At 35.6% G+C, this 24,362-nt stretch overlaps 1 protein-coding gene across 1 annotated transcript; it reads left to right on the top strand.

Annotated features, from left to right (window-relative positions):
* The first annotated feature begins 12,185 nt into the window (after positions 1 to 12,185).
* Positions 12,186 to 22,784, top strand: LOC146901944 (uncharacterized). Its single transcript, XM_085735265.1, has one exon. The coding sequence runs from the start codon at positions 13,828 to 13,830 to the stop codon at positions 14,998 to 15,000; it is 1,173 nt and encodes a 390-aa protein (XP_085591391.1). The 5' UTR covers positions 12,186 to 13,827; the 3' UTR covers positions 15,001 to 22,784.
* Positions 22,785 to 24,362: the final 1,578 nt, after the last annotated feature.

Raw genomic sequence — 24,362 nt, forward strand, 5'->3', positions numbered from 1 at the left:
ACAGAGTTTATGGTCAAAGAATTCTGTTTTTCTTTATTCTACACAGGCATATCAAATAGTGATTGTTCATCTGACCCCTCTAAAAATGTTGGATCTTATCCGAAGCTAGCTTCTAGTCTAATAGTATATATTCACACACCTCTAAAAATGCACGATTTACCATAGTGTATTTTAACATCTTTGAGGAAAAATAAGCAATCACCGTTTCAAAGGGTTCATGTAGCTATTAGGCCCAGATGCTTTGAGTGGTTTAGAAATGTTTAGTTGTTTAAAATAGAAAATTGGTAAGTGTACCCCAACACCGTTTTGTGTACCCAAACATGATCATGCAAAAAGACATTTGAGATAGTAATTTTTTAAAATTGAAGTATCTCAAAAGTCATTTTTAGAGCTTCCACAACGGAGACATCCATATTTGGGTACTTAAATATGTTTTACGTATACGCATCACTCATTTATAATACCTAATAAGTACTCAATCCTTCCAACTCAGCATCTCACACAAATTTCTTAAATGAGACTCACTAATCAACTATCAATAATTTTATATCATTATATATCAATTTTTTAATATTAAAAAAGTGTAAGTCACACTTTAAAATGGGGTCAAGTGAGATCATGAGTCCTATAAGACTCCAAAAAAATTCTCCCAAATAAATGTATCTAATATGTATCGTGTCTTAAAATATTAAGACTCTCCCATGGAAGATGGTCTAACAATTATATATACTTTTTTAACGTAAAAGTCATCTTCATGTTGCTAGGACAAGTTTGGTTTTATCAGTGATATCGTTTTTACCCCAATAAAATTGGGTACTATAAAAGTGATTTTTTACAAATAAATTTTTTATGACAATAAATATTTAAGAAATGCATGAATAAGAGTATCTTCAAATTGATTTGCATTTTTATTTTATTTTTATACTTTCGTCCTTGATGGAAATCATGTTCACATAGGTGATTAAATGGAGCAATGAACTGTTGTGCGTTTTGTGTGCGGCTTGTTTAGTAGTAACAATGAACATTTTTTCGAGATAAAATCCATGAGCATTATCAAGAGGTGGCTCAAAACTTTGTTTTGGATAAATAAGAATTCGCCAGAATATTATATACTTTTTCTCTACCGTTCCATGTAACTCTTTTTTTTTTTTTTTTTTTGGTGAAACCGTTCCATGTAACTCTAATATCCTTATTTGTGGTTATTATTATATTTGTTTAGCAAAGTGAGACACAAAACACAACTTTATTCTTATTCTTTGGTTCCCATTTGACAGGGAAAGACAAAACATACCTTCTCGCTAGAGCAAGTTAACGTAATTGTACACAACATGGATTTGATTTCCAATTTCCACAAGCGTGTGCTGGTCAATTGTTGAAAATAGACCATTTTTTACATCCATCTAGTCATATATGAGTATTGTCCCGGAAAACACTAGCATTTTAGATTTCGTTTCTAGTAGATCTAGGTGAGATGCTCCAATCCAAGGAATAAATATATTTTTTTAGAATTTCTTTTCCTATCCGTCTTTTTCCATTTTATCTCATTCGGATTTTATATTCCGATGTATTTTTAATGTTTTCGGATTATAAAATTTGTAATGTATTTGACACAGCATCAAAACAGAACAATGTGTAAATTCAATTCGATTTATAGAGATAATATAATTTAAATGTGACGACACAATTTTAAATAATATAACTGATATTAACATTATCATTAAAATACAAACATACATCAAATAAATTCCATAATATCAATACTACAAAAAAACTACTACAAAATTATTAAAAAAAACAATTAAAGCTAAATTTACAGTACAACAAGGAAAATGAAGAAAATGGGAACAATCTCCGATCCAAACTTATATGGAATACAAGATGGAGAGGAAGAACCCTATTTGGTCAATTATACTTCCCCCACTCCACGTGGAAAAATATACGAAGGTATGAGTTCACCATCGTACTACTTCCACAATCACTGCAAATCAAGTTTGAAAATAGTATGAACGACTAACAGTGAAACAGTAGCTTCATAACCACCCCAAAATGAAAATAAGAAATAGAAGGGAAGAAGGAAATAATGTGACTCAAAATGAAAGAGGAAGAAGAATCTCACCCTTCACCCTATTTATAGACACAACACAATCATCTACTGTACAATCAAAGGAAACAAGTCACACACCACCATCATCCAAATTGGATGAAACACATCAACCACCGACCAAACCTTGATTGTAACGACGTTGTCCACATTCTGGGCCTATTTGGGATTATATAATTCAAAAACAATATTTCATTGGTAATTTAAACCAATCAAATACATGATTTATCTATGGTCCACATTGCACAACCAGTTTATGTGGTCCAAAATGCACACAAAATATTCAATTAATTGGTAATTAATGGTCGTCTCAACTACGAAGACACAAGAAGGGCGAACATTGTTGAGCTTCGTCGTCCGTCAATAAACTCAGATGAACAAAAACAATTATCATATAGAAAGTTCAAAAACGATGACGACATAATAATCGTGTACTCTATATTTGATCAATACAGTTTAGAAGGATGGATCGAATTAGACGCTTCTTAGAATATGAGATCTTTTCATGATATTCGAGAAATTTTGATTCGACCCAAGACCTACGTAGAAATCAGAGCTTGCATAGATAATCCGATGAAGAAACAGGTGTGGATTTTATAATCTAAATGTCATTCATAGATTATAGTCCCAATGTCCCTTACATTCAAGTATCAAAATGATTTTTACTCGTAGCCTTTAACAAAAGAAGTTAAGTGAAAGATGACATTGATTGATGACTAATTTGTAAAATTTAAAGGCTATTTTAACTAACCTTCACAATTTTAACGAGTAATTTGTCTATTCACACGTACAATAATTAATTATAGACATGTACTATACTATCCTTTTGACATAATATTCTATACTATCCTATAACCTTAATTTTTTTTGTTTGACTAACTAAATCCAACCTTGTCAGCTATACAAATTTTATACTAAATGTAGCGAGTCCGCATCATAATCTTCTGAGTATTATTATCTAATGCAAATTTAAATGATTGTAGAGGGTAATTAATAAATTTATTACAATCTGTACTTGCAAAAAAGTACGGTAAGGACATTAGGATTCTAGGGTTTAGACTGATGATTGGATCCCCTGAGAATGATCTCAAGAGTAGTATTTATAGCCTGCTATGGGCTTGGGTTTCGGTTGCTTGGCTCCCAAGCAACAGGGGTATTTATGTATTTTGGGCAGTTTCTGGAAGCTTCTGGAAGCTAAGGAGGGCGACATCCTTAGGAGGACGCGCCTGGGCCTTGGCAACCTTTCTGGAGGGCGTCTGAGCCCTTCTAGAGGGCGTCTAAGCCCTTAGGAATATTATGACGGTTCACAGCCCCCCAAGCACGAGTCTTGGAACAAGGCGAAGTGATGAATCTATAAGGTCGGCCGTATAGGATGCTTTAGAGCATTCTAGATGTTTTAAGAAGCCTTTAGAGGTGGCGCCCTTAAGGGGTTTTGCCTAAGGCCGTTTTTGGCCCTTTTGGAAAGCGTTTGCGCTCTTAATTATACATTAACGGTCCACAGCCCTCCAAGCACGAGTCTTGGGACAAGGTGAAGCGGTTTGTTATAAAATTGCTTTAGAAACAGAGGGGCGGGCGACGTCTATCATTTAGGAATATTATGGCGATCTTTGTCTGGGTTGGTCGCCCTTTTATATTTTTCTAAAGATTCATAAACCCCAAACACGACGTTCATAAGAGCAAAGTGGTTAATTCAGACTCAGATCATATTTAATCATAGATTGGCGCTTTCTTGATTTTTAGCGAAATTGTCAAAGCCTTGCTTAAAGTTTGACGATTTTCGACTTGGCGAGACCCTGCCAGAGCCTTGCTTAAAGGTTGGCGGGCTCGCAGATCCTTGGGATCTATCTTCAGCTTGTCAGAGCCTTGCTTAAAGGTTGACGATTTTCGACTTGGCGAGACCCTGCCAGAGCCTTGCTTAAAGGTTGGCGGGCTCGCAGATCCTTGGGATCTATCTTCAGCTTGTCAGAGCCTTGCTTAAAGGTTGACGATTTTCGACTTGGCGAGACCCTGCCAGAGCCTTGCTTAAAGGTTGGCGGGCTCGCAGATCCTTGGGATCTATCTTCAGCTTGTCAGAGCCTTGCTTAAAGGTTGATGATTTTCGACTTGGCGAGACCCTGCCAGAGCCTTGCTTAAAGGTTGGCGGGCTCGCAGATCCTTGGGATCTATCTTCAGCTTGTCAGAGCCTTGCTTAAAGGTTGACGATTTTTGACTTGGCGAGACCCTGCCAGAGCCTTGCTTAAAGGTTGGCGGGCTCGCAGATCCTTGAGATCTATCTTCAGCTTGTCAGAGCCTTGCTTAAAGGTTGACGATTTTCGACTTGGCGAGACCCTGCCAGAGCCTTGCTTAAAGGTTGGCGGGCTCGCAGATCCTTGGGATCTATCTTCAGCTTGTCAGAGCCTTGCTTAAAGTTGACGTCGTCAGAGCCTTGCTTAAAGGTTGACGTTTAGGGCGATTAGTAGATTGCAGATTTTTTGATGTCGAACCCCGCCAGAGCCTTTTTAAGGTTGACGTTTAGGGCGAGTTTTACAGTCAATTTGTAGTTTTCCGTGGACATTTTAGTAGTAGCACCTGAAAAATAACAAACAGAAACGGCGAAGTAGTTGTAGAAATTAAGATGCCTCGTTAAAAACTCGCAAAACAAAAGGTTGAAAAAGTTGTTTTTAGAATATAATTCCGCGTTTCATCTCCATGTCTTTAATGGCGGGATTGTTGCTCTTTTAATTGTGGCGCGTTGTTTGGCGAGTACGCTTCTTTCGTTAGTCTTGCCCTCGGCAGGCTTGTTTTGCCTCCCAAGCCTTATTTATCTGAAATATAACAATTCTTCCGTACTTTCAAAGAAATCAATATCGTAAATAAAAGAGCCTTTAATCATATGCAATCATACTTAATGAGAACTAACTATTTAACTCGCCCACCTTCATATGCCATCATACTTAATTTATTCTTCTCTTATTAATTCGTTCATATTTCTTACTCCTCTTCCTATTCTTTTTCGCTTTTCTCACTCCACAACTTGCTTACTTAATTATCTTGTGCTCTTAATATTTTTCTTTTTTATTATTTCTTCAATTCAACTATTGTCGCTTCTCTTAAATCGAAACTCCCTTATTCCCTTCTTAGATTTGAACTAACTCGCCCATTCATTTTCTCGTTTTTACGTTCATCTTGAAACTGACTAGTTTTGTTATACTATCTCCATTTTGCCCTATAAAGTTGGAAACTAGTTCTTCTATCTAATTCTATTCTTCTAACGTGGGTCGATTTTGTCTAATTTGGGTCTATTAGTCCATTATCTATGTATCTACTAAGCAGTTAGTTCAGTTTGCAAAGTAAATGGTGCGTAGAAGGGGTTCCCAGGAAAGAGAGGTGGGTCCTTGAACCTCTTAAATACCAAGGCTTTCCTTGCCAGAATCCCTCATATGCGACCTTTTAACAATACTACACTTTACTTTCTGCCCCGGGGTACCTAGAGTAGTTTTTCCATTAATAACTTGGTTCTACCTCTTGTGTTTTACTCATCATCCTTTCTTCATTACATCGTAACTAAATCGCCCAATGAACATTATTATCAAGTGAAACAAATTAAGTTAAAGCTAATTTGTCTATGAGACTTATTGTCCACATATGATGTATATGCACCAACAAATAATTGCAAAATAAACAGAATCGATAAAGAGCCTTCAAAATTAAGGTTGTAAAATATATTCTCTCAAAATTTATTGGGCAAGAAATTTTCTTCGAATCAAAAGGTGGAAATATATTGAACATAAAATTTTCTTCAAATCTAAAAGTGTAAATATATTTTTTCAAACAAAATATTTTCTCAAAATACATTGGGCAATAAATTTTCTTCAAATCAAATAGTATGTTTTCTTAAAAAATATAGAACCTGATATTTCTTCGAAAGAGAATTGCTTGAGGATGGAAGAATCGCTTCGAGAAAGAGTATCTCGTCGTCTAGATTTTGAGGCCTGATGTTGGTTTGATCTTCCCTAGTCATCGTCTTTTAGAGATCGCCGCTAGGTCCAGCGGCGTTTTGTGCAGCTCTGTTATGGTAAGTAGGGATACGTATTCTAATTGCTTCTCTCTTGGACCTTATAAAAGTCAAATGGCCGCCAGAAATTGTACTGCTTTTCGGCGAAGGATTATAACGGCCGAACTACCAAATACCATATGCTTTAGCGTCTTGATTTCTCCATTATTGTCTAAACAAGCCAATATGAATAGTAATACAAGTGGAATATAACTAGTAAGAGGAATTTAATTAGTAGCATAATCAAAAGGAATTAACCATCATTATGATGCTACGACATGTAGGCATAAAATAACTCATCCTTCTTCAAGTAAAGAAACGAAAACGTACCGACTACGTCTCCATTAGGAATTTGAATATAAGTACAACATGAATCTAAGAAAGATAAAAGAACATGGGATATACTTTAATTATGGGACATACCAATACTATGTGCTTTAACATTATTTATTCATTTTACAGGTCGCCAAAAACTATCTGTATGGAGAACTAGTAGCAATTAAATCACAAGAATTACAGCATGGTAGAATATGCATCTCATAAAATTATTCAAACGAAATTGGGTATATTAGAACCACATTGACAAATTAATGGACTTCAATTGGTAAAAACAATAATAGTTAGTAGGTCTACTTGATTATTCCTCGGCAGAAAGTGATCAAAGTGACGACAGTTCACAATAACCACTTATAATCTAATAATAGCTTGCCACAGTATGTTTCATTATTAATAAAATTCAACACAGATTAATAAAACGTATGAGATCATAGACTAATTGGTTCTTGTTGCGCTGACTTCAAAACCAAAGCGATGTGCACATTAAAAACAGTGGTACAGAATAAAATTAATATGAAGATAGAAAAATAAGATTCGATGAACGATTAGTTAATTGGATGAAACCTGTTGGCGTGTATTATCCTTCGTTTGAAAGAATCTACAAACCTTCTCGCCAGATTCGAATACTGTCGAACATGATTCACAATTTCCAGATTATTTTTATATCCTTCGGCTAACTTGCTATAGAACAAACGACGATACAGACCGGACCACACAATTTTTGCAGGAACGGCGTGGTGAAACCTATGGCGGTGAAGGAACAATAACTGATCGGAGAGATGGCAAGGTTGGGTTCCTAGACCGCGATGAGAGATGCGATCTAGGAGCTTAATTCAGAATTAGGGTTTTAGGATTTCCAAATCGCGACGTACGATTCAGAAACGTGGTCAATGTTAGTTTTACCTTTTCCCACAGACGGCGCCAACTGTACTTGCAAAAAAGTACGGTAAGGACATTAGGATTCTAGGGTTTAGACTGATGATTGGATCCCCTGAGAATGATCTCAAGAGTAGTATTTATAGCCTGCTATGGGCTTGGGTTTCGGTTGCTTGGCTCCCAAGCAACGGGGGTATTTATGTATTTTGGGCAGTTTCTGGAAGCTTCTGGAAGCTAAGGAGGGCGACATCCTTAGGAGGACGCGCCTGGGCCTTGGCAACCTTTCTGGAGGGCGTCTGAGCCCTTCTAGAGGGCGTCTAAGCCCTTAGGAATATTATGACGGTTCACAATCTTATCACTTTTCAAGTACTACATCCGTCCTTAATTATAAGACTCTTTTAAAAAAATAATTTGTCCCTTTTTATAATATTCATTTGCTATTTCCAACTACATTAATTATTTCTTTACATACATGCCCTTATTTATTATACATCTTTTTCTTCAGTCAGCAATAAATAACATATGGAAAACATAAACTTTGATTCAGTTTAGAAGGATGGATCGAATTAGACGCTTCTTAGAATATGAGATCTTTTCATGATATTCGAGAAATTTTGATTCGACCCAAGACCTACGTAGAAATCAGAGCTTGCATAGATAGATACGATGAAGAATTTAGTTTGCCTGATATATGATCTCTTTTGTGTTTAATTATGTTGTTGCAATTATTATTGTTGTTGTTTTACGTTGGTTTATTATGTTGCTGAGATTATGTTGCTAAAAATTATCGTGGTTAAATTATGTTGTTGAAATTGTTGTGATTTAATAACAATTTTTTTTTCTCTTTCTTATGTTCTAAACACTTTTGGATTAATAACTCGAAATATCAAAAAACAGGTGTGGATTTTATAATCTAAATGTCATTCATAGATTATATTCAAGTATCAAAATGATTTTTACTCATAGCCTTTAACAAAAGAAGTTAAGTGAAAGATGACATTGATTGATGACTAATTTGTAAAATTTAAAGGCTATTTTAACTAACCTTCACAATTTTAACGAGTAATTTGTCTATTCACACGTACAATAATTAATTATAGACATGTACTATACTATCCTTTTGACATAATATTCTATACTATCCTATAACCTTAATTTTTTTTGTTTGACTAACTAAATCCAACCTTGTCAGCTATACAAATTTTATACTAAATGTAGCGAGTCCGCATCATAATCTTCTGAGTATTATTATCTAATGCAAATTTAAATGATTGTAGAGGGTAATTAATAAATTTATTACAATCTTATCACTTTTCAAGTACTACATCCGTCCTTAATTATAAGACCCTTTTAAAAAAATAATTTGTCCCTTTTTATAATATTCATTTGCTATTTCCAACTACATTAATTATTTCTTTACATACATGCCTTTATTTATTATACATCTTTTTCTTCAGTCAGCAATAAATAACATATGGAAAACATAAACTAACTTTATCTCTTAAGAGTAAAATTATAAAAACAATAGTGATTACAAACAACTTTAATACAAATATTCACTTTTTTAATTCCCGTGATTTTAGCAAAAGAGTCTTATATATAGGGACGGAGTTGAGACGACCATTAATTTGGAAAAATAATTTGAAAAATAGTTTGAAAAATGAAAAATAAAGAAGTTTTGATGTATTCTTTGATAAAAAAATATAAACGAAAAATAGAAGAGAGAAATTAACATGATGTGATACACGCGGTAGATGTTTTGGTCTCTTAACCTTTTGACATAAGATTTAATCCATTGTCAGTGCGTAAGAAAAATTATATGTTGATAGAAGTTGACTATTTAAAATGATCTCAGTTGAATTTGTTAAAAATAAATGATCTCAGTTGCATATTAGATCTTGCAATTGCATGCGAGATACTTTAGTTAACTATTTCCCCTCCTTTGAGTTTAATAGGATAGAAATTAAGAAGAAAAATATGTTAATATATTTGAAACGATAAAATAACTTTCTTAATTTTCAAGTTTTTTCTCCGAATAATCTTATATTTAAGGAGATGTAGTAATCTTTAGAGTATAAAAACTTTCTTTAGTTTATAGTTTTCGGGTCTGTTTGGTAAGGCCACCAAAAGAGCTTATAGCTTATAGCTTATAAGCTCATTTGACAAAAAAAGCTATGTTTGGTAACTTTTTTTACATTGAGCTTATAGCTTATTTCACGAATTTCAACGAGCTTATAAACTATTTTTAAGAAGCTACTCCAAGTAGCGTTTGAGCTTATAGCTTATAGCTTTTTGTTTTTTCTTCCATTATTACCCTTGTTATTTTAATTAAAACCCAACTTTACCCTTTATATATTAAAACACATTTATTACGTTTCAATGCTTTGCCTCTATATTTTTTTCCCTGCGTTTCCAGTTCTTATGTATATTACGTCTTCATTTTAACATCAAATTTTCATTAAAATAACTGAAATGAAATATTACGTTCTTATGTATATTATGTATATTACGTTCTTATGTATATTATCTATATTGCGTTTCCAGTTTTTCTTGTAGTAACAATTTTCATTTTAACATCAAATTTTATACTTTATTTTTTTAAAGAAACTTTATACTTGAATTTTTTTGTAAAGTATTGTCATACCCCAAATTTTGACCACTTTGCTCTGTTTTTACTTATTTTTGTCTGTATTTTAAAACGGCTCAATTTCTCTTCTTTTCGCTTTAACGAGTTAAAACCTTTCTCAGTCGTTGTTTAATCATTCAAAGTCTGTGATCTTGCAAGTAAAATTTTGTCCAGTTGAAATTGCTTTATTTGTCTTTTCAGGCATTTTAAATTTTTACGCGTGCTTTTAAAATATTTAAAGTCTTTTATTCACTTCTTTTATAAATAAACCCTTTTAGGTAAATTTCCTTTTTGTCCGTATGATTAAACCGTTTAAAAAGTTTTGTTCGTATTTTAAAAAAAACACCGTGAGTTTTAGTCGTCTCAGTCGAAGTTTCGACAGCTTTAAATTTTATTACTTTTTTTTTATTATTACTTTTATTTTATTTTACAATTCTATTTTATTTTATTATTTCATTTTTACCATTTATTCTTTTGTCTTTAATGTCATTTTTATTTTATTTTTATCAACAATTTGTTTTGTCTTAAGTTCACTTGTTACATTGTTATTGGTCCAAAGAGCATCCAAAGCATTTTCTTTCTCTCCAAGTTTCATTAAGGGCAGTCTTGTCTTTTGTCCATTCATTCCATTTAACCTAATTGAACACTATATAAGCTGTCCAATCATTAGAGAATGGGGGAGAGCACTGAATTCCATAAAAAAACACTACTCAATTTCGGCTGCACAGAGAAATGGATCAAAACCCTTTTTTCCACAAAGCTTCAAGAACACTCACGTAAATAATTTTCCAGCAGCAAATTTTTTACAATGTTTCAAATCTTTCAAACTTTCAAGGCTTCCAGAATCACAAACACAACACTAAACCTTCACGGATTCATTCACCAGCAACATCATACCATTTCATCAATGCAAATCATATGAACTAATCAAACATCAAAATCCCAAAGAATAATTTCCAGCACTCAAAATCATCATCATCGATCCTCCGCCAGCACTAATAACACACTTTGTTGCTCATTCTTCCCAAGCACAACAAACAAATTCCAATGTTCGAATCAACCACAACACAATCAATCGGCTTCATCCCAAATCCCTCACAATACATAACATCACAAATCCAGCAAGCTCTCACACTCAAGTCTCTAAGCTCAAATTTCAATCACTAACCATAATTCAAACCTTCACCAACAAACCTGTTCGCGAGCTCATTCATAGCATACCAGCAGTTTCATCACTCCAAATCGGACAAAAACAGAGGGATTTGGAGTAGTGCTCGTCGGAATCGTGAAAGAAAGGAACGTGAAGAGAGGAGGTCGATTTAAACCGGACAAGACTCAAAGCTCAAAGCCAAAGCCGAATCAGCAAGAAACATGTGAGGAAGGACTGAGTTTGACACAGCGAAGGTAATTATATTTTTGCTTTTAATTTTCGTGTTTAAAGTTCCAGATCTACGCGTGTTTGTTGCTTTCCCTTGAAAAAATCTTTTCGAAATTGAGTTTAGAAGAAGAAGCGGATCGTTTTGCTTTTAAAACTTTTTTGACCAGGAAGCTTTTGAACTTCCGGCGCGGCGGTGCTGCCTTCCTTGGCCGGCGACCACCGCACCGGAATCTGGAGTGGCTATGAGCTTCATCCCTTCTTCTTCGTATTCTTATTGAAAGTAGAGAGAACTTGTGTTTTGTTTATTAGAGAGAGAACGTGAGGAAGGAAATGGAATAAACAACAAGCATATTCCTCACGTGAGATTCATATACTCCCATCTCTTTGTTTATTTCGTGTGTGCGCAAGCTTATGTTAGTTCCATGCACCCTCGCGTTGTGCCCCCTTTGATTCATGATCTGTGGCTATGATACAACCTCTCTAGGATCAGATCTGAGCCATCTGATTCATCTGATGGTTCATAACTGATCTGGATTTGAGCCAAATTATTCTGTTATGTTTTAAAATTCTCTACTGTTTTACTATTGACACCGTCTTGCATGCTGCCTACACCTCTCTATTTCTTTGAAAATTTTCCTTCGTACATGTTAATTTTAATTACTCTCGTGCATTCTGTTTAAATTAACTTTTCATATCATCTTTGCTCAATCATATAGTTTGCTTATTAATTTAATCACATGCATTTTAGGACAAACCTTTTTTCATGTCGTGTATTAATATAGTTTGTTTTTAGGGCATCATGCATCTTAGCTCAAATTTTATTTTTATCAGAAAAAGCTTTTTTATCTCAAAAAAAATTAGCAAAAGTCAAATTATTTTCTTAATAAACCTTGGATCCAAATCCAAGAGATTTTTTATTTATTTTCTTAATCAAATTCCTAAATGAACTTTAATTAAACTTAGACTAAATTTCTTAAATAAAATGAAACAACCTCACTTCTATTTTATTCTTCTATACCTTGAGGTCTCGCAACCCTTCTCAAAATCATTTTCAAAATCAAAATTAAAATCAACCTAACCCACAAAAATATTTTTGAGAGCGAACTACGACGGTTTTGATCCCTTTAAGGGTACGTAGGCAGAGGCTTTAATCCTTTCAAATCGATCAAATAAAAATAACAAAAAACTCCAACTTCTTCTCCCTCCATTCTTTCACTTATACTTTAAGCAATAATTTTCCAAATAAAAATAAAGTTAGAAAGAGGTTCTCACGGAGTACCGTGAACGACGCGGGTGCCTAACACCTTCCCGAATCGTAACCGACCCCCGGATCCAAAAAGGGTTTTTCAATCTCATTTTTCCCTTCCCAAGAATAAAATCGAGCAAGTCCGGTAGATTGAAGGTTCAAGTCCAATCAATGGCTTGACACCCGAAAATCTTGGTCTACAAAAATGGCGACTTCACTGGGGATCCTTCGCGGGTTAAGCCCACCTTTCTTTCTTTATTTCTTATGCTTTATCATTTGTATATACTTTGTAGAATATTTTTACGTGAGTGGTGAGACAAAGTCCTATACCCGGACTTGAGTGAAACATAGGATATAGGACGGGGTAAAATCATAGTGACATACCAAGAGCATTCTTGGACCATGTTTACAAGTGATAACCCTACTCGGCGGAGGCCTCACGGAAGGTAGTAGTCTTGTTAACATGAGCATTCGTGTTGGCGTTATTACTTTCAATGTGAGTGTCCGGTGAAGTCGTGGACCTTAGTAACCCTTAACCCCACTTGGCCTCATTTTAGGACGTAGTGCGGAGACTGAACCAAGAGCATTCTTGACTTTAGTTGTCACGCGACACTACACTCAAACTAGACTTCCTTGTGGATGATATTGGACTAGGAGCATTCCTACGCACCGATAAATTTCATAAGGGTAGTTGTAATTTGGGAACTTGGTAGAACCCTTGTTACATGTGCAGTTGAAACCATAGTCCTTACCAAATGGCGTTACCTTCAGCTCCAACATTGTGAATCTAGCCCCCCATGTATTCAATGTTCTTAGCATCATCACGCATTCATGCATTCATCCATAAACATTTTTTCCCATTCATAAAACTATCAAAGGATTTAGCCAAGTTTTTTGTAAACATCGAAGGAATGGACCTTTGTAAGAATGAATACCAAGCAATACAACTTCAAAAATCTTACCGAAGCTTTTGCTTTTGTTAAGAACTTCTTCCTTGGGTTCGTTCTTACCTTTTGAAAAGGAAACCTATTGCAATATCTTTACAAATCTTCAAAATGAAACCATGTTCACCTGCAATGTTTACAATCTACCATGATAAATCCTTCGATAACAAAAAAATTGTACATTTTTTGCATAAACATATCATGCATCATGTTGCATTCATAGTTTCTAGTCCGTGTCTCATACTTTATCTCTATGTACAAAAGGAATCCGTCAGTAAAGTGGTTCGATGTTTTCATACAAGTTCGGCTCGCACATGCAAACACTCATGCAAACACAAAAGATGGATCAGCTTGAGCAAGAGGTCCATGAGCTTCGTGGAGAGGTAACAACGCTTCGGGCTGAGGTAGAGAGGTTAACTAGCCTAGTATCTTCATTGATGGTTGCAAAGGATTCACTGCTTGTTCAGCAGAGGTCTCAGCCATTATGTCAGCCAATGTGCATGAAACGACCTCGACAACAGGTTCCTCAACAGCCTCAGTCGTTTACTACTCAGAATCAGGCTCCTCAGCCATTTACTTCCCAGAATCAGGCTCCTCAGCAGCTTATCCCTCAAAGTCAGGCTCCTCAGCAGCTTATTCTTCAAAATCAGGCTCGGAAAGCATCGCAGTTTGACCCAATTCCTATCAAATACGCAACTCTGCTTCCTATCTTGCTTAAGAAGAGACTTGTTCAAACCAGGCCACCTCCTCGGGTGCCGAATCCGCTGCCATCTTGGTATCGCCCTGACCTCAAATGTGATTTCCATCAAGGGGCACCAGGCCATGACGCCGAGCAATGTTACGCTTTGAAGGAAGAAGTTCAAAAGTTGATTGGAAATAACACTGAGTTCTTCGAAGACCCGGATATAAAGGTGCTACTTCAGCAACAACATCTGGCTTCTCACTCTGTTGCCGCTATCAAGCCCATAAATACTGTTCAAAATCTGGGTTATCAGCCCCAATTTCAACCAAGTCAACAACATCTGGCTCCTCACTCTGTTGCCGCTGTTAGGCCCATCAATGTTGTTCAAAATCCGGGTTATCAGCCCCAATTTCAACAAAATCAACAACAGTATTTGATTTCTCACTTTGTTGCTGCTATTAAGCCCATCACCAATACTGTTCAAAATCCGGTTTATCATCCTCAGTTTCAGCAATATCAACAACAGACTTCAAGGAAACAGGTCGATCCCATTCCCATGAAGTATGCAGAGTTGCTTCCAAAGTTGCTTGAAAGGAATTTGGTCTATACCAAGGCACCTCTTCCAGTGCCAGCAAAATTGACATCCCGGTACAGGCCTGACCACTTTTGTGCTTTCCATCAAGGGGCACCAGGTCATGATATTGAGCACTGTTGTGCATTGCAGAAGATAGTTCAGAAGTTGATCCAGAAAAATCTCATACCTTTTGAAGAGTTTTGAATTTGAAGGTGCAAGTTAATCTGTTATCGGATCGTGGAACCTGATGTTGGTACATGGAATGTTTAGCTGCATTTGGGTCTTTGTTGATGTTTATTTCTACTACTCATCTGTTTAATTAATATGTTTGTTTGTTGCTTTATGTTTTTCAAAAAAAAAAAAAATCCTTTCGTCCCACCCGAGACGGAAGTGAACTTATTTAGGGCTTTTTGCTTTATGTATTTTCATCATTAATTAAAAGGTCGCTTTGATCCCGACTTTGTTTTTATTTTGCGCTTTTTCTTGAAAGATGGTAATACAAAAAACCAAAAATTCTTTTCTTTAAATCATTTCCACATATTTGCATAATCATAATGTTTATATCAATAATCAAATCATGCATTAATAAACCCGTTGAACACTTAAACCCTGTACTCTCTCAACTTTGAGATCCTTGTATCCGAGACTGAAGAGGAGTATGAAGAAGAAGTTTCCAATGTGATTTCTCGCCTACTGGGGCATCTTGGCCATCGAAGCTGTGAATATCAAGAAAGATTGTCCAGAAGAGGACTTTCATGTACAAAGACTGGCACGAGATGCTACCATCTGCCTTGCAGGGATGTTATACTTCAAGTGCACACTTCAACAGGGGCAACCCCCACACCATCCCTCAGTATGCAATATAAAGGCAATGCTTCACATGGAGGTCAAAGTCCCAGCAACGGAAGTTCCAATGAAAGCCAAACTTGATTGAATTTAAAAGTGTTACTGCCGTGTGCCATGGACAGTTATATCGAAAGGATAAAGCAAGTATTCGACAAAGAAGGCTCGTCCCTGTGAATGTCAAGAAAGTGGCTTTGTGCTCAAAAATATGTTGTCTGATTCCAGGGGCAAAGGAATGCCTAATTACAAAAGCATGGTGACAAACTTGTATGTCCTGTGAATGCCAATGCAGTCAAGTAATACTTTGTTAAAATGAAAAGCTCAATAAGTCGCAAACTTGAAAAAGCGGCTTAGGCAAAAAAAGAGTGTCTCGATGGATTGAAAACCCGAAAGGGCGGTCCATGCAAAAATTAGAGACATGAACAAAGAAAATCAAAAATCAGCTCGATAAGTCGCAAACTTGAAAAAGCGGCTTAGGCAAAAAAGAGCGTCTCGATGGACTGAAAACCCGAAAGGGCGGTCCATGCAAAAGTGAGAGACATGCAAAAAAAATGAAAATGAAAAATATGTTTATCCTGATAGGTTGAAACCCACAAGGGCGACCTATGCAAAAGTTAAGGATTGTGGCAAAGTAACTGCATCTGGTCGGGCATGACTCACTTGGGGCACTTCAACCAACAAAAGAGTTCCGACTTATGACAAGGTAACTGCATCAAATCAGATATGATTCATCTGGGGCATTTTTAACTGTCAAAAGACCTTCTATATGAAGCATCTGCAAATCAAAGACTCGGAACAGTGGAATTCAAAGTTGTTAGGGGGCACAATGGTTATTGTGTTCAATGTACCTTTCCCATATCATTACCATTTTCCAAACTTTTAAAATCTGTGGAGCCACGCCTTTGGCGGGTCACCACTCTTTTACATCTAATTTGAGCTTGTGCCCATTTATTTGAAATTCTCAGTTTATTCTGTTTGCATAATTTTCTTCTATTTTTGATGTGAATACTCAAAGCAAAATTTAAAACTTTTTTAAATTGTCTTTTGAAAAGCATAAACAACAGGTACATCTTCTTTGAACTTATGAGTAGTAGAAACATTCATCAACATTCATCTCAAGGACAGTTAAACTCTGCAAGGTAAGCACGACCAAAAGCTGTGAGATGACCTCTGTCAAAAAAAAAGAAGAGAAAAAGAAGAATACAAAAAAAAAAGGCTCGCTAAGTTGAAAACCCGAAAGGGCGGCTTAGGCAAAAATGAGCGTCCCGGTGGATTGAAAACCCGAAAGGGGAGTCCAGGCAAAAAATTAGGGGCAAACAAAAAGAATATATTCCCGGTGGATTGAAAACCCGAAAGGGCGGTCCAGGCAAAAATTAGGGATTCAAAAAAAAAAAAACAACAATACAACAAAAAATGAAAAAGACAGAGGCATCACAATTTCAAGTGGATTAAATGGAAGAACACGCTTTGTGCTGGCTTACCGAACTTTGATTGATGGGTTTTATCCCGAGAAATGGCAACTTCTGTCTGTGGTTTGAGAAATGGCGTCATCTGCCAGTGCTTTGATTGATAGTGAATGCTGCCTGTGGTTTGATCAATGACATCTTTTGCTTGTGGATTGATTGATTGGTTCTTATTTCAAGGAAAGGCGACTTCTGTCAGGTTTCTGATTGGCGGGCTTTACCCCAAGGAAGGATTGCTTCACCATCAACTGAGACGTCATATTGGGTCATATTCCCATCAGCAGTTTTGTTTGTTGGGTGGTATCCCATCAGCGGTATAATTAATGTGTCATTACCCCCTTTTGCAGTATGATCAATGGGTTGTTACCCCTCCAGTGGTTGAATTGATGATATGTTACATCTTCAGCGGCCTGATTAAAAAGTTTGTTACCTCTTCAGTGTTTCAATTAATGGGTTGGTATCTGGTATCTCCTCAGTGGCATAATTAATGGGTTGTTACCCCGTGCAGCGGTATGATCAATGTGTCATTCTCTCTTCAAGTGATTTGATTATGGGGCGTTCTCCCCTCAGCATTATGATCAATGGGTTGTTATCCCTTCAAGCGGTTTGATTACGGGGCATTCTCTTTTCAGTAATTGGTTATTGGACCCTTCCCCCCTTTCAGTAGTTGATTATGGGTCTTGACCCCATCAGTTTGGTTTGAATATGAGCTTTACCCCATCAGCTTGGTTTGAATTTGGGTTTTTACCCCATCAATGGTTAAGAATGCGGGTTTTACCCCATCAGTGGTTTGAAAGGCTTTATTCCGTCAGTGGTTTGAAGGGCTTTACCCCGTCAGTGTTTGGTTCATCCCCAGTGATGTTATCCCCAATGAAGGGTGTTGGATGCTTGCAACATGATGTCGGGCCACTTTCTTCAGACCTGCCCAATCTGGTCTCAACAGTCTCACCATTATACTGTCAAATAAGTCTCATATGCATTCATTCATCCATGCATACATAGCACGCATACAAATATCATTCATGCATAGTTGCATTATTTTCCTGCGTCTTACTCCAATACACAAGATGTCAATCTCAAAGTGTCTAATCCATAAATGTCACCAATCAGTATGTGTTCAAGTGGCAGGTCCCATCAAGTAATCACTTTACCGATACCAATCAGTATATTCGTCTTTACCACGGCAGTTGGTAATAGACAAGCTTTATCTTCCATTCTTTCGTCTTTACCACGGCAGTTGGTAATAGACTTTATCTTCCGTTCATTCGTCTTTACCACGGGCAGTTGGTAATTGACAAGCTTTATCTTCTGTTTAATCGTCGTTACCACGAGCAGTTGGTAATAGACAAGCTTTATCTTCTGCATTTTCGTCGTTACCACGGGCAGTTGGTAATAGACAAGCTTTATCTTCTGTTTAATCGTCGTTACCACGAGCAGTTGGTAATAGACAAGCTTTATCTTCTGCATTTTCGTCGTTACCACGGGCAGTTGGTAATAGACAAGCTTTAATCAGTATTTTCGTCTTTACCACGGCAGTTGGTAGTAGACAAGCTTTATCTTCCGCATTTTCATCATTTACCACGGGCTGTTGGTAATTGATAAGTTTTACTTTCCACTTCAAGCTTTATTTTTGTCTCAAGCTTTATGTTCAGTCTCAAGCTTTATCTTCCTTCTGAGCTTTATCTTCAGTCTAAGCTTTATCTTCCGCATTGTCATCGTTTACCACGGGCTGTTGGTAATTGATAAGCTTTACTTTCCATCTCAAGCTTTACTCTCCGTCATAAGCTTTATTTTCCTTCTTAAGCTTTATTTTCCGTCTCAAGCTTTACTTCCCGTCTTAAGCTTTATTTGCTGTCTGAGCTTTATCTTCCAAGCTTTACCGTCTGTTCAAGCTTTATATTCCGACAAGCTTCATCATCTGTATTTTCGTCTTTACCGCGTCAGTTGGTAATAGACAAGCTTTATCTTCTGTATCTCCGTCTTTACCACGGGCTGTTGGTAATAGACAAGCTTTACTTCCCGTCTGAAGCTTTATTTTCCGTCTTGAGCTTTATTGCCCGTTCCAAGCTTTATCTTCTGTATTTTCGTCTTTACCACAGCAGTTGGTAAAATTCAAGCTTTATCTTCCATATGTTCGTCTTTATCACGGCAGTTGGTAATAGGCAGGCTTTATCTCCCCAGTGATACCTATCAGTTTGTTCCCCAGTCAGTTTATTTCCGTCGTCTTTGCATTCATACTCGCATCGCATGCATTCATATTATTGTATTCATCGTATTCTCAGATTTTCAATTGGTCAAAATTCGGTGTACTTAGTATTTAAGTCTCTTCGACCCATCGATTTAAAAGTTTTCTTTCAAATCTTCGTGACGAAGAAACTTAAATAGGGGCATCTGTCATACCCCAAATTTTGACCACTTTGCTCTGTTTTTACTTATTTTTGTCTGTATTTTAAAACGGCTCAATTTCTCTTCTTTTCGCTTTAACGAGTTAAAACCTTTCTCAGTCGTTGTTTAATCATTCAAAGTCTGTGATCTTGCAAGTAAAATTTTGTCCAGTTGAAATTGCTTTATTTGTCTTTTCAGGCATTTTAAATTTTTACGCGTGCTTTTAAAATATTTAAAGTCTTTTATTCACTTCTTTTATAAATAAACCCTTTTAGGTAAATTTCCTTTTTGTCCGTATGATTAAACCGTTTAAAAAGTTTTGTTCGTATTTTAAAAAAAACACCGTGAGTTTTAGTCGTCTCAGTCGAAGTTTCGACAGCTTTAAATTTTATTACTTTTTTTTTATTATTACTTTTATTTTATTTTACAATTCTATTTTATTTTATTATTTCATTTTTACCATTTATTCTTTTGTCTTTAATGTCATTTTTATTTTATTTTTATCAACAATTTGTTTTGTCTTAAGTTCACTTGTTACATTGTTATTGGTCCAAAGAGCATCCAAAGCATTTTCTTTCTCTCCAAGTTTCATTAAGGGCAGTCTTGTCTTTTGTCCATTCATTCCATTTAACCTAATTGAACACTATATAAGCTGTCCAATCATTAGAGAATGGGGGAGAGCACTGAATTCCATAAAAAAACACTACTCAATTTCGGCTGCACAGAGAAATGGATCAAAACCCTTTTTTCCACAAAGCTTCAAGAACACTCACGTAAATAATTTTCCAGCAGCAAATTTTTTACAATGTTTCAAATCTTTCAAACTTTCAAGGCTTCCAGAATCACAAACACAACACTAAACCTTCACGGATTCATTCACCAGCAACATCATACCATTTCATCAATGCAAATCATATGAACTAATCAAACATCAAAATCCCAAAGAATAATTTCCAGCACTCAAAATCATCATCATCGATCCTCCGCCAGCACTAATAACACACTTTGTTGCTCATTCTTCCCAAGCACAACAAACAAATTCCAATGTTCGAATCAACCACAACACAATCAATCGGCTTCATCCCAAATCCCTCACAATACATAACATCACAAATCCAGCAAGCTCTCACACTCAAGTCTCTAAGCTCAAATTTCAATCACTAACCATAATTCAAACCTTCACCAACAAACCTGTTCGCGAGCTCATTCATAGCATACCAGCAGTTTCATCACTCCAAATCGGACAAAAACAGAGGGATTTGGAGTAGTGCTCGTCGGAATCGTGAAAGAAAGGAACGTGAAGAGAGGAGGTCGATTTAAACCGGACAAGACTCAAAGCTCAAAGCCAAAGCCGAATCAGCAAGAAACATGTGAGGAAGGACTGAGTTTGACACAGCGAAGGTAATTATATTTTTGCTTTTAATTTTCGTGTTTAAAGTTCCAGATCTACGCGTGTTTGTTGCTTTCCCTTGAAAAAATCTTTTCGAAATTGAGTTTAGAAGAAGAAGCGGATCGTTTTGCTTTTAAAACTTTTTTGACCAGGAAGCTTTTGAACTTCCGGCGCGGCGGTGCTGCCTTCCTTGGCCGGCGACCACCGCACCGGAATCTGGAGTGGCTATGAGCTTCATCCCTTCTTCTTCGTATTCTTATTGAAAGTAGAGAGAACTTGTGTTTTGTTTATTAGAGAGAGAACGTGAGGAAGGAAATGGAATAAACAACAAGCATATTCCTCACGTGAGATTCATATACTCCCATCTCTTTGTTTATTTCGTGTGTGCGCAAGCTTATGTTAGTTCCATGCACCCTCGCGTTGTGCCCCCTTTGATTCATGATCTGTGGCTATGATACAACCTCTCTAGGATCAGATCTGAGCCATCTGATTCATCTGATGGTTCATAACTGATCTGGATTTGAGCCAAATTATTCTGTTATGTTTTAAAATTCTCTACTGTTTTACTATTGACACCGTCTTGCATGCTGCCTACACCTCTCTATTTCTTTGAAAATTTTCCTTTGTACATGTTAATTTTAATTACTCTCGTGCATTCTGTTTAAATTAACTTTTCATATCATCTTTGCTCAATCATATAGTTTGCTTATTAATTTAATCACATGCATTTTAGGACAAACCTTTTTTCATGTCGTGTATTAATATAGTTTGTTTTTAGGGCATCATGCATCTTAGCTCAAATTTTATTTTTATCATGCATTGTTCTATGGTTTGATGATTAACTCGATTCTGATCGTATGCATAGGTTTCTAAACAAAAATCATTTCATGCATTTTAATTCAAAACGCTTTTATATCATGCGTCGTTTATCATGCATTTCTTTCATACACTTCAATTATATTTTCTTGCATCTTAACTCAAGAATCATTTTTCATATCATGCATTTTTATCCAATTCATTCAAATAACTAAATTCTTATCTCATGCATATTCTTATTTATTTTTTTAATTCATGAAGGCTTTTGAAAGAATTTACATCATGCATTTTGGGTGTGTTCAAATCATTTTATCAACTCATGCATTTTAAACCTATTTTGTGACTTTGCTCCAAGCATTTTAAATACTTTAATCTCCATCACTTTTATTTTGCTTTAATGTTTTAAAAGGCTTTATTTCATGCATTTTAAATGTTTTAAATCCACAATATCTTTTGTTAATCTTGCTTTAATATTTCAATTTCTAATTCATGCATTTCCTTAATATTTCGACATCATGCTTTCTTTTGATAATCCATGCAATGCTTTAAGTTTCTTATCATCTCATTATGATTGCTTTATTTTAGTATAATCTCATGCATCTTTATCATTCTTGCAATTTACTTATTTTTCAATATCTTAGTGTGTATTTTAGGCATTGATGTAATTTTCTTTTTTTGAGCTTTTTATTTCTTGCTTTAGAATGCCCCTAGGATGGTATGTAATAGCTTAGTAATTGCACACACCGACACTTGCACCGACACCGTATCACTTTATTTATTGCTTTACTCTCGCTTTATTTTTCACGTTGTTACGCTCGCTTTCCGTTAGTTTAGAAAAAGCTTTTTTATCTCAAAAAAAATTAGCAAAAGTCAAATTATTTTCTTAATAAACCTTGGATCCAAATCCAAGAGATTTTTTATTTATTTTCTTAATCAAATTCCTAAATGAACTTTAATTAAACTTAGACTAAATTTCTTAAATAAAATGAAACAACCTCACTTCTATTTTATTCTTCTATACCTTGAGGTCTCGCAACCCTTCTCAAAATCATTTTCAAAATCAAAATTAAAATCAACCTAACCCACAAAAATATTTTTGAGAGCGAACTACGACGGTTTTGATCTCTTTAAGGGTACGTAGGCAGAGGCTTTAATCCTTTCAAATCGATCAAATAAAAATAACAAAAAACTCCAACTTCTTCTCCCTCCATTCTTTCACTTATACTTTAAGCAATAATTTTCCAAATAAAAATAAAGTTAGAAAGAGGTTCTCACGGAGTACCGTGAACGACGCGGGTGCCTAACACCTTCCCGAATCGTAACCGACCCCCGGATCCAAAAAGGGTTTTTCAATCTCATTTTTCCCTTCCCAAGAATAAAATCGAGCAAGTCCGGTAGATTGAAGGTTCAAGTCCAATCAATGGCTTGACACCCGAAAATCTTGGTCTACAAGTATAAAAACTGAAATGGAATAAATGTTATATGAATTAATAATGTCCTTTTATGTAATTTTACATTTATCAGCTAGTTCAACCGCTATTTTTACCAAACACTTTAATTAGCTTATCAGCTATAAACTATCAGCTAAAAGCTATCAGCTAGCTTATCAGCTAAAAGCTATCAGCTAGCTTATCAGCTAACTTATAAGCTATCCGCTATTTTTACCAAACAGAGCCTTCATGTTTTTTCTCCGAATAATTTTATATTTAAGGAGATGTAGTAATCTCCAGGGTATAAAAAATTAAAAACTCTATAAAGTTTATAGTCATGTAGCAGCATTTAAAAAATTTCGTAAGTATAATCTTTAGAGGCCGGCAAGTTTGCTGTCGCTTTCCATCATCAAGGCACTAAGGGTACGTTTGGATCCATGGAAACAGAAGGGAAAGAAAGGGTATGGAAAGAAAGTGAGTGGATACAGTACTTTTCCACTGTTTGGCAGGACAAAGAAAGGGTAGGGAAAGAAAGTTTTGAGGTGGGACCCACACTCAAAAACTTTCCACAGCTGCAAGGACGGAAACAAGGGAAATGAACCAACTTTATGGAAAAATGACCAAAATAGCCCTGATATTACATGTTATTTACATTATGCCATTTTTTAGAATTAACGTGTGCTGTGCATGCATAGTACATTATAGAATTACGATTTTGACACGTGTGCTGTGCATAGTACATTAACGATAAATACTTAAATTGTTTTTTGAGAGAATTGTTATATCTAAATTAAAATATATTTAAATGTGTAGATACAATATTTAATTTAAAATGTAGCCAAAACATTTTAAGGATACAATTGTCTTTTTACAAATATACACATCACTCTTTCCTTTCACTTTCTATTCCACTTTCTTTTATACCAAACAACCAAAACAATCCTCTCACTTTCTATTCTTTTTCTTTCCTCATATAATCTTTCCTCACTCTTTCTTTCCTTTCACTTTCTTTGAGCATCCAAACAGACCCTAAGTATTGATTAGGAACAGTCTTTATTCAACGATAGCCCCATTGTCAAATCTGAACTTCAACAACATCTTAAAAAGTGATAATTTGAAAATGACTATTTTATTAATGGGTTTATACGTAATGATTTATTGGACCACACACACGTGATGTAGAAAACACTCTTGAATTAGTTTTTTATTGTGTTATTTTGTATGTATCTATGTATTTAG

Source organism: Medicago sativa, chromosome 8 (assembly GCF_051527215.1).
Source record: "Medicago sativa cultivar Bolivia chromosome 8, Bolivia_mono, whole genome shotgun sequence".
Classification (NCBI taxonomy): domain Eukaryota; kingdom Viridiplantae; phylum Streptophyta; class Magnoliopsida; order Fabales; family Fabaceae; genus Medicago; species Medicago sativa.

What these genes read in the sequence shown, in the direction of transcription:
- LOC146901944 (XM_085735265.1), top strand. Translation starts at nt 13,828, where the DNA reads ATGTTTTCATACAAGTTCGGCTCGCACATGCAAACACTCATGCAAACA.